Source organism: Pteropus alecto, unplaced genomic scaffold, assembly GCF_000325575.1.
Source record: "Pteropus alecto unplaced genomic scaffold, ASM32557v1 scaffold88, whole genome shotgun sequence".
Taxonomy (NCBI): Eukaryota; Metazoa; Chordata; class Mammalia; order Chiroptera; family Pteropodidae; genus Pteropus; species Pteropus alecto.
Window position 1 is genome coordinate 9,610,081 of NW_006494611.1, and position 11,719 is coordinate 9,621,799.

An 11,719-nucleotide genomic window follows, 5' to 3' on the forward strand; every position below is an offset into this window, starting at 1 on the left:
TGAGACACCTCCCCTACAAAACTCACTATATAATTAATGACAGTCTCCTTTTTCATGAAAAAGCAGTTAGCAAAATAGGACTGTTGCCTAAGCAACTCACAGTAAGATCTCTGTATTCTCTTTTTCAGAAGATTAATTATATATTACAACATCAGAAAAGAGTTGCAATCTTTGTAAAATTCCTGTGAGAAATCTCCCCATTCAAAATGGCATGCTTTCTTAGGTTCTATTAAAGAGCAGAGAGGCCATTGAAGTTGTCTCTAATGACACCATGTCCAATGTTTTTGTCCTAGAGGAAGGTGATAAATGGGACCAGTCATATCCCACGATTGAAGCAGTTACTGTGTCACCAGAACTTGGCTATGGGGTATGAGCTCGACTTTCTGTGTCTGCTCCAAGACCAACCAAATAAGATTACTTAGATATTTTAAAATATGTGCTCCCTCTTCTACAGAAGACTAAACTTGGCTGTGGGCTATAAGCTAGACTTTCTGTATCTGCTTCAAGACCAACCAAATAAGGATCCAGAGCTACTCAGACATTAAAAAATATGTGCTCCCTCTTATACAGAGGACTGAAAACTGTGCTTATAAGAGTTGAATATTACTCAGAATCGCTTGGTTTCTGCCTCTGTTCCTGAATTTCCATCTCAAAAGCAATAAGAATCAATGAGTTTGGTCTGGCCCATGGAAGAGAACCACCTATGATCTTAACATTTATTGAGCATTCCAATGGCTAGTATAGTCCTTGGCTCATAGAAGGTGCTCAATAAATGCCATTGACTAACTGCTTGAATGGATGAATGAATGTTAAGTGTTCTAGGATCTGAAGTAGATGGAGACAATGTTTTAGAACCTCATTAAAATCATAGGTGTCTCTGTCTTCCATAATCCAGACCAAATTTTCTTATTCTTAAGGCATCAAAGATAGTGGTTTCAGGAATAGAGGCAGAGACTAAGCAAAGGGTTATTCTGCTATTCCTTTCACTCATTGTGACAGCCAGTGGCAGTGCTGTTGTGTTTTTCCCTCTGCAGAATAATTTTTCTCATCCTGTTTCTACTGCCACCATCTGCCACTTACCCCCACCATCTCCCTGGCTAACTTCTATTACTTAGCTCAAGTGTCACCATATGTGACATTTCCCACCCTCAGTCACCCAGACTGAGATAGTACCTCTTTTCTCTGTCCCCCTTTTGTACTCCCAGAACAACATTGCGCACATCATTGTATTTTGGTTTTGCCATTTCTATTACAATTCTTTATTCCCTTGGCCGTTTCATTCACTAGATGGTGATCTACTTAAAGGGCCAGAACTGTTCATCCCTGTATCCACATACTGAGTGGACAAGAAAACTGGAACTACACAGCGTTGCCCAGAGGAACATGAGAATTCTTTCCCTGTCAGAAATAAAAAGATCTTCAACATATAAACACGATGTCTTACAGCCCTTTAGATACTTACACTAGAAAACCTGTTCACAATCCGGCCTGAGGGTGTTGTGTCAAAAAAACTCATGGGCGCTCGAAGGATTTTGTTCAGCAGTTGCTTGTGAAGGATGTTTGATGCATGGGTGAAACCACAGGTGCTGCAGAGATTGGCTATGAGCACAAATATACCTAGAAATGGAACCGATTTAGTCAGCACCATGCACAGGGGTTCCTGAAGACTTCTGCAAAGAATATAATGGCAGATTTTTTTTCCTGAGTCCAGGCAAAAGTACATGGACCAGAGAGATTCTTTAAAAAATAGTTATCGTAGCCAACAGACGTACCTTGCCCTAATCCCAGAGCTCCATAGACACCAATTCTCATGTCCCTCCGAGAGGTTGGGTAGTTGGTACTATTGAAGATTTTAGAGTCACTGGTCCAAGCACTGAGCCAGAGGTTGGATCCAATCAAAGCCACGGCATTGAATATATGAGCAAGGATGATGATGAAAACTGAAGACCATCCTACTGCTTGTAGGTATTTCAGGTAGACGGAGAACTTCACCTACAAAGCCCCAACCTCAATGTTAGTAGAATTCCTAATAGCTTTTGGTGAGGAATTACCTAGAATACAAATCTCCTGGAAAAGTGGATCGCAAGTAGTAAAATTTACTAGTCTGTTGTTATCATTTCTGCATTGGGCCAGGATAATAATCAATGCCGAAATACAGTGCAAGGTAAATAATCATCAGAGAATTAATGAGCTTCTAAATGCAAGGAAGAGGGGAAGATAGAAAAATGGAATGAGACAGATAGTATTATACTTCAGATCTTGGAATTTGTTTTATTAATTTGGATTTTAGTTAAGACTTTAAATTTAAGACCTTGGTTTTAAGCTTTGTAAATTTGAACTGCATTCTCTGAGACTAATATATTAGTGTTCTCAGTATTTCATCTCAAAGAAGTTTTGTTGTTTTCTGTACATATCAGAATGGAATCAAACACTCATGAAGTGTGCTATGAAGATATTCACAGGAAACCTATCATTCTTCGTGGATATATGATTTGATAGAAAGTCCAGAGGCTCTACCAAGATTTCAATGATGAATTTAAAGATTTGTGAAGAAAACATGAGCCACATATTCAAGTCATCAAACTTTCAAATGTTGGGATCCCAAGCCTTATATCACCTCTAATGGTACTTTTTATTGTAGTATTCACCTTTCCAGTTTCCATAAATTCCTTCTTAATTAGCTTTTGTCCTTTCACTAGTTCTTCCTTTTCCTTTGGGATATTCACACTCCGAGTCTTCAAGGAGTCTTTTAGAGACTTCAGATGCCTGCTATTGGATCTAGATCTGAGAGATGGAGAGGGGAAAAGTTTTCCTGAGTATGTAGATCCTGAGGGTCTTCTTGCAAGCAGATATCACAGCTGCTCTGCTTGCTCAGTGTGCATTTCATAGCAGATGGCCCTGGGTGTAAACACATCACTCCAACCCTCCTCCTCATATAAAGAAACAAGGGAAGAACTATGAGTGTTCATGGTGTCCACTACCTTCAAAAAAGCCCACAAAGAAAAAGAGAATGGTCGAGAGGAAATATGGGAGCGATGAGGGCTGCCAGCTGAAAAAATGACCTACCTGTGGCTAAGTGTTCGATGAAGGCTGTTCTCTCTTTTCATGGTCAAGGAGATTACATCCTCAGGGATTTCTTCCACACTGGGCATCAGTCCATAGTCGTCTTCTTCACTGTTCTCATTGACTAGGAGACACATCAAAGGTTAGCGAGATAGTTGCAGAGAGCTCTCACAGCCCTTTGAACCATGAGAGAGAAGGCTTTTCTGATCTTGCTGACCTCAGCAAGAGATCCTGGATGTACACGCAGCTGGAATCTTTTACTCTAGAAATACTACTTATTGGTATATTTTCTCATTGAGAAACACCAGGATAAAGGAGAGAGGAGTTAATATTCCACTGGAAGAGAAAATAGTCAAAAAGGAAAAAAGTATTCCCAGAAGGTTCTAAATTTCTTTGGAGCAGGAAAGAATTTTTAAGAGTTTTAGTGGACAAAGAGAAGAGTCATAATTACCCAGAATGACTAAAGTGGTGAGTGTAAATTAATAATGCACTTCTTGAAATTCCAATAATTTGACAAACTTTTATGAATTTAAAGCATTTTAAAAACATACACTGAAAAAAATAAAATAAAATAAAATAAAATAAAATGTAAACATAGCCTGGGCACCAATGGGAATGGTAGAGTAAAGACCTCCAGAAATTAAAAAAAGCTGTGAGAATACTGGTAAAAAATTGTTAAAGTGAACTTTTTTTTTTTTTTTTTTTTACTCTGAAATTAAACAAAGGCTGTCAATTATCCAAGGAGCATTTATTTAAGAAAAATGACTAAATCTCACTAAGAACAGTAAGCTTTGTGATAGTTTACTCTATTCCCATCCCCTTCTCAGATCTGCTGTAGCCTAGAAAACCAACAGCCTCACAATCCTGGTAACCATGAAAATCAGCAGCCTAGCAGCTGCTGGAGGGAACAGATTGAGTTTAGAATGCCCCCAAAAGTTATTTGACTTGTTCCCCGGAAAACCCCATTTTCAAGGCTGGTCTTTATTGGACCTGACTTAAAGCTAGCTGAAACAATCAGCAGCAATTGTTTATAATTACAGCTTCCTGAGGTGGTGATTATAGTTGGAATAAATAAGAAAGTGACCAAAAACTTAAAAGGAAAAGCTGGGGAACAAGATATCCCAAAGGAGTTTTGATATCTTCAATATAGTCCTGGCAATCTAGAATGTCATACACATGTGTGGGGCTGTGCACGTACCCAAGAAAAACTTAAGAAGGCCCTATTCTCTCACTTCTGCCTAACCTTCAGGCTCTGTGCAAGCAGGAAACAAAGGCTGAGGCAGAATTGTAAGTTGTCCGCTAGCATGTCAAAGATATGCCCCACCCCTCTACACACACACACACACACACACACACACACACAGCCTCTCAGCAAAGGCTGAGTAACTTATTGGTTCCAGGCATTTAAGGAATGGCTGACCACCAATCAATGGCTGACCACCAAGCCAACCAAGCAGAGACTTCAGTGGCTACACGGGACACAGAATACAGACTTAACAGAATTAGTTCAGAAAACTAAACAGGAGTTACGACAACAAGAAACCCTGGCAGAGAAAGGAGGAGAAAGAAATCTTATTTCCAGAATGGTTATATGATTTAAAATGGTTAGTTAGTTTACAACAAGAAATTATGAGACATATAAAGAAGCAGGAAATTGAGACCATACACAGAATAAAAGCAGTCAACAGACAGAAACTATTCCCGAGGAAGCACAGACATTGGACTTACCGGACAAAGACTTTATTTTTTTATTTTTTAAAATTTCAATTTTATTCTTTTTTAAAATTAATTAATTAATTAATTAATTTATTGGTGACATTGGTCAACGAAATCCAGTAAGCTTCAAGTGAACAATTTAACAGTAAGGCATATATATATCACACTGTGTGCTCCCCTCCCATTGTTAGATTTCTTTCTGTCACTACATCTTTGACCCCTTTTACCCCATCTACCTCTCTCCTCCTCTCTTCCCTCCAGACAAAGACTTTAAATCAGTTATTAAAAGTATGTTCAACGAGCAAAGGAAATTATATCTAAGATTTACTGGAAAGTATGAAAATAAGTTACCACCAAATAGAGAACATCAATAAAAAGATATAAATTATTTAAAAAGAAAATAGAAATTCTAGAGTTGATAAGCACAGGAACCTGAAAAATTCATTAGAAAGGCTCAACAGCAGATTTGCTAAAAAGATTAGGCAGGTGACTTTATCCAATCAACCATCTTAGCAAAATGCTGCCAGCTTGTACTGCAGGGGACAGAGATAAGACAAAAGGTCTTATCTCTAATCCTCGAATGCTGTCAGAATTCAAGGATTTTATAAACAGAAAATTGCTAAATAGAGCTATTCAGCTGTGAACAGGTGTTATCCTTCAAGAAAAGAGAAAAATGACCCAGAAGGCAATTCAGGCCCTGGCTGCTTCCCAGTTCCAGAAGTTGGGACCATCTCCCAAGGCAGGAGAAGGCAGAACCACTACCCTGGTGATCCCGATAACAGAGCATCAAGCCAAAAAAGTTTATTATCAAATCTTAAAATCTAATGAAACTTGCCCTGCTAGATTTTAGACAAGCTTGGGATTTGTGACCCGTTTTCTCCTTCTTATTTTTCCCTTTTGGGATGGAGATGTCCATCCTGTGCCTGTCTCACCATTGTATTTTAGAAGCAGATAACTTGTTTGGTTTTACAGGTTTACAGATGAAGAGGAATTTTGACCTAAGTCTCCAAGTTTCACCCACAACTAACTTGGGTGAATTAGATCATGAAATTTGGGTCTTTGAGTTGACATTTAGATGAGATTTTGGGCTTAGAATTGATATTGAAATGATTAAGCGTTGGGAAATGTTGGAATGGGGTGAATATATATTTTGCACATAAGGACATGAATTTTGGAGTGCCAGAGAATAGATGTTATAGGTTGAATTGTATATCCCCAAAATTCATATTTTGAAATCTTAATCCCTCCTACCTCAAAATGTGCCTTCATTTGGAAACAAGGTCATTAGTAATTAGTAATATAATTAGTTAAGATGAGGTCAGACTGAATGCCTAATCCAGTATATCTGATATCCTTATAAAAGAGAAAATTTGGACACAGAAATGCAGACAAAGGAGAACACCATGTGAAGATGAAGGCAGAGATCGATTGCATGTGTCTATTACTCCAGAATGCCAAAGACTGCCAGCAAACCATCAGAAGCTAGGAGAGAGGCCTGGAGCAGAGCCCACAGAAGGAACTGACCCTGCTGATATCTTGATTTTGGACTTCTAGCTTCCAGAACTGTGAGACAATACATTTCTGTTGTTTAAGCCACCCAGTTTGTAGTGCTTTGTCACGGCAGCTAATTAGAAAGCTAATACCCAGAGCCAATATTGATACAAGTCACCTTGCCCTCCTGCCCTTCCCCTCATTCTACCATCTCACGGTCAGTACCTCAAGTTCCAGAACCAACACAACAGCATGCCAGGCACTAGGGCTTACGTAACTGCTCAGAAACAGCCTATCAGTATTTACCAGAACAAGGGCTTAATGAGCTAGTTTGCAGACTGTCCTTTGTACATAAAAGATATGATTCTCCAAAGGGGCTGTCCACCGATGGGGGTTTAATAACAGAATCTAGAAACTTAGATTCAGGCAAAAAAAAAAAAAAAAAAAAGTTTGGAATTAGTGTAATAAAACTGTCCAGGCCACAGTGATGTGATTGGCTGAACAGTAACTCAGAGGGATCCAGCAGCAGACACGGGCCTTTGCGTGGGCCTTCATTCCCCAGATGGGTGCCTTTTGTTTCTCCAGGGCCGTCCCTGGACCACATAAAGGCTGATGGAAAGCTCTGACTCCTTTCTTTCTGCTGATTCCTGGTGCCTCTGCCCTACCCTTCTGGGCTGGTTCCTGATCCCTGTCACCTACACCATCCTGTTCTTTGTTCCTGCCCTGTACCCCCAACCCTTATATAGACTTCACAGTCTTTCCTTTCCTTCTCTTTTGCAAGAGTGGTTTAAAATCATCACATGTCCTGACCTCAAGGCCTGAATATGCTCCCACTTGCAGGCTCTATAGCTACTCCCCGCTCTTCTGACTGAATTCTGAAATGCCGCTGCACCCTCCAGGGCTTGCTTTCTCAGTCCTGACCTGCTGCAGATGACGGCTCCCTGAAGGGAATACCTGGAACTATGCGCAGGAACACTGAAGGTTCTTGCGAAGGACCCCAGAGAACAAGGCTCTATTGCTGACTGGAGCTAATTGGTGATCCCAACAGTGGTGGTATTAGGGGCTATTCCTGTGTATACAGTGACACTGTACAACTGCCATGATTTTTTCTAGTTCAAAACACGCTGTGGTTTTTGGTATCTTAGTCAAGAGCTCTTTGGTAGGGTTTATCAAGAATTTAACAGTACACTATGAGTACCAGCCTATGAAGCTGTCCAGGAAGTAGTTTTCATGGATTTGGGGTAGGCGGGGTGGGATGTGTGACCTAAATCAGTAGAAGCAGGGGTCCCTTGTGCCACTGGCATTTCTTCCACAAGGGCTAATTATCCCAAACCTCCAGTCATAGCCTTCTGAAAAGTGCCCTTTGATTTCATGTCAGAGACCAGATGAGCAGGATAAGCCTCCAGTTTGGCTCAGGCATAGAGTTTCTATGTGTTTCTTTCAAGTCTAGTTTAGTGGATACTGAGTAGGTTAGGAGGTAGATATCGGTTTACCACTCCCACCTCTTTCCATACTCAAATTCTACCTTATTCCAATCCTCCTTACATACCTGTGGCTTCTCCTTCAGGACCCGTCTGCTTTATAAATGTCTTCAGATTCCTAGCAAACAATCCTTTCTTGGCCAGTAGAGTGCTGTAGGATCCCTTCTCTGAGATGCTGCCATTCTCCAGAACCACAATCTCATCCACTTGAGGAAGAAAGTGGATGCTGTGTGTAACCAAGAGTCGAGTCTGTGAAAATAACAGTAAGTTGTGCTGATGACTCTGTGTCCTCCACCTTTCTTGTCCTACTCTAAAAAGGGGAAAACAGATACCTCGATTCACTGTGGGGCTTTGCTTCAAAATGTGGTCATCCTTCCTTCCCAGCACCTCATCCTACAACCTGACCCATGTAAGATGAGACTCCTGTCATCATGGATATATTCACAGTTACGTTTTGTAGTAACAATAAGGTTTGCCCTACACATGTTTTCCTCCGGCTCTCCGCAGAGCCAGGAGTTGGACTTTGGAATGTCACTTGAGATCAAAGTCTATCAATATAATGGATGAATACATAAGTAATTAAGTAACTAGCTAAATAACTGCTCCTTTCATTAACCGGAAGCCCGGGGGGCAGACAAATAAGGAAATCCGCTCCAGGACAGCAGCTGTCCTACAAGATGTGTGCCGTCCTACCTCCCTAACACACTTCATGTCTGTATCACCTTAAATAATTTCTCACCTTGTCTTTCAATAGGCCATTAGGACCCAAGACCTTATCAAAAATATGCTTTCCCACATGAGCATCCACAGCTGACAGGGGGTCATCCAAAATATAGATATCTAAATTTTGATAGATAGCTCTGGCCAGGCTGATCCGCTGCTTCTGACCCCCACTGAGATTTATACCCTGAAAAAGAAAATAATTTCTATTAAATACTACTCCACCATCCCCCTTCACAGCAGCTGTTACAGAGGGGTAAAAAAGATTTGCTACAATAAGGTATCAAGGGCTTAAAAAATCTTACAAGTTCCTTTATACAAATAAATAACTTTGATTCAAGTAAATCATCTTAAGCCCGATAATTAAAGATAGCCCAACGTACCATTTTCTATCATAATTTACTTATTTATTATTTTTGTTGTTTCTTGTCCCTTGAGAATGCAGAGCTATACTAGGGCAGATTTTTTCTATTTTGTACATGGATGTAACTCCAGCACTTAAAATAGTGTCTGACACATAGGTACTCAATAAGTCTATGCTGAATTAATTAACAAAATCACACTAGAGCTACATCTTCACTAGTCTTCTAACCTTTCAAGACCCTTGTCTCCAAAGGCTGCTCTATGCAGTTTTAGTAATGGAGTCTGTTAAAGGGCCCAAAATGGCATCGCTTGTGCCAAAGCCCATGATATCAAACCCAGATTTAACTAACACCTGAGTTAACTGCTGTTTCAACCTCTCCCAGAAACATAATTTTAGTGAAGCAGTGTGAAATTTTCTGGTCAATACCAGTCTGTCCTGCGGGCCCTCTCCACTTCCTGTCCCTCATAGAAAGAAGAGACAACCTACAGGATAAAAACTTCCCATTTTCTTCCCTTCCAAAAAAAAAAAAAAAAAAGTTCAGGCCCCCCCCAAACAATCCTTTTTTTCCTCTTGCTAACAGCTTCCTCTCCTCTTTTTTTTTTTTTAAATAAAATTAAATAAAAAAATTTCCATTTTGTCCAACCCTCGGAGCACCCTTCTAGTTAGTTGCTGGATGGGATGCTGACCCATTCATGAATCATTTAAGAAAGCCAATCGGATCTTCAAATTTACTCAGCTGAATTTTGTTTTTTTAACAGGATGGAGGATTAAAATCTCCTAAATATGTAATATTCAGGTATTTCTAAACAAATTATGCTATATCCATAGAATGGATACAATACACAGTAGTCATTAAAAGTCTATTTTTCAGAAAGGAATTTAATAGCATGAGGAAACAATCCACACTAAATATCTAAGCGTTGGGAGCAGATTATTAGAACCCTACTGTGGCCCTCACTAATGTCCAAAAGTAGCATCAGGATACTAGGCTCTGGTCCCACCTCTGCCCCTCCTCTTGGACTTCAATACCAGGCCTGTTGCTGGTTACTTAACCTCTCAGGTCCTAGCTGCATCATCTTTCCTTTAGATGACATAATTGCTGTATTTGCCTCCAGGCACAAAATTTTAAATTTCTGAGTTGTTTGCACCAAATATTCTGCAAATTTGTGTTTTCTGATGTTTGTTCCAAACAGGACCAACAAAATTGGTCAACTATTTTACTCCCATGTACTTCTTCACCACTGTCACTTTTTTTCTTCAATATTTCTTCACCCTTCACGGTCCCTTGGTGTCTCAAGTACCTTCTCTCCAATCTCAGCCAAGTCTCCTCCAGGCAGCACTTCCAAGTCTGGGAGGAGGGCACAGGCCTCCAGAACTTGCTGGTATCTCTTTTCATCCAACTCTGATCCAAAAAGGATGTTGTCCTTTACGGTGCCATTCTGGATCCAGGACTGCTGTGGGACATAGGCTACAGTGCCCTGGATGGGAAAAGACCAGACCAGATAATGTACCTCCAAGCAATGCAGGGTAGAAGGAGAAGATGGCAGGAGTAGGGAGGAACAAATGGAACTTAGATTTGAAAAAATGTATGTCAGGCCGACTGAACATCTGATATTTATACATGTACATGTATTTATTGTATCAACCAGGGAGAAAGATTCAATGTCTTACTGACCATGTAAAGTCCCCTGTCTTTGACTACCACTTTCTAGCCATGATCCTGAAAATTGGAGGATGAATACATGTGCTCCTTCTGGAACAGAGCTCCAGTCAGACCTCAATGAGTTTACACGAACGGGGGAAATGGTCTAGATGATATCTTAGAAAGCAAGAACTAAGAGATGGGAATGAGGTTGCAGGCCAATGCATGAAGCAGATGGAATCTGACAAATGCCCGTGTTTGAGAAAGAACTCAGTTATAAGGTAGGGGAAAAAAGGCTTCTAAAAAAAGACAGAGTTAAATCTATAGAGTCTGCTCTTTTAAACTGCATGTTGATTTAATGCAAATTAGCTCATTAGTGATTGGTAGATCAAGGAATAATGTCAGTATAATGTGGAAGAAGTTCTTTAAACTGATTGGAGCGTGTCAGGGGCAAGCTTTCTCATAATTAAAAGGAAAGTTTAACAGTATATGAAGATCTTAAGGAAAAAAGCTAAAAATCTATGATGCAAGTACTGGCTGGTTAAATGATTCAAAGTTCCTATAATTTCCCCTAAATTCTCTGATGAAGCTGAGAGTGCTGATGAAGATGCCATGAAAACATTTACTTTCTGTTAAAAAAAAAAATAATTGATGAAGGTGTCTACACCCTATATCGGATTTTTATATTGGAAGCAAGTTTCCTCAAAGGGGGATGTGGGAGGCCCAGGACCGATTGTGACGCTGGGTGTAATTGCCAGCAGAGATTTCACAGTGCTACTGTTTTTACCATTATTTTTGTTGTTGGTGGTGGTGGTGGTGGTACCCTGGTTACAAAGTTATATAAGTTTAATAACCTGTTCCAACTCTCCCTCAGGTTCTGTTATTTTTATCACATAGTTTTGCAGAGCATGAGGCTTTCAAAAACACATATATAGACATAGAAGAATTGCCTACACTTTAAAAAAGAAGACACCTCTATTCAATAGTTTTCGAATTTTAGTATGCATATGAGAATCACCTGGGGACCTCATTAAAAATTCAGATCCTTAGACTTTACCACCAGAGCCTGATTATATATGTGGGGTGGGGCAAAGAATCCATAGGTTACAATTCTACCAAGCGTCTCCAAGACCTTTTACCTATAGGAAAACAATAGCAGTGGTGATCAGACTGTAGTCCTCAGTGCGTTCTCCCACATGAGAAAGCGGCGCCAAGTGGCCCACATTTGAGCGTGAGAGCCTT

The 11,719-nt window shown here is 40.1% G+C and overlaps 1 protein-coding gene across 1 annotated transcript in view; it reads right to left on the reverse strand.

The window, feature by feature from the left end:
• ABCC2 (ATP binding cassette subfamily C member 2) overlaps positions 1-11,719 on the reverse strand; it is a 56,494-nt gene that overhangs the window by 16,190 nt on the left and 28,585 nt on the right. The window contains exons 17-23 of the mRNA XM_006926007.2: positions 10,137-10,313; positions 8,491-8,658; positions 7,820-8,000; positions 3,067-3,187; positions 2,649-2,784; positions 1,773-1,992; positions 1,463-1,617 (exon numbers count right to left, since the gene is read on the reverse strand). Of these exons, the coding sequence (XP_006926069.1) occupies positions 1,463-1,617; positions 1,773-1,992; positions 2,649-2,784; positions 3,067-3,187; positions 7,820-8,000; positions 8,491-8,658; positions 10,137-10,313 (1,158 nt within the window). The remainder of the gene's footprint in view (positions 1-1,462; positions 1,618-1,772; positions 1,993-2,648; positions 2,785-3,066; positions 3,188-7,819; positions 8,001-8,490; positions 8,659-10,136; positions 10,314-11,719) is intronic.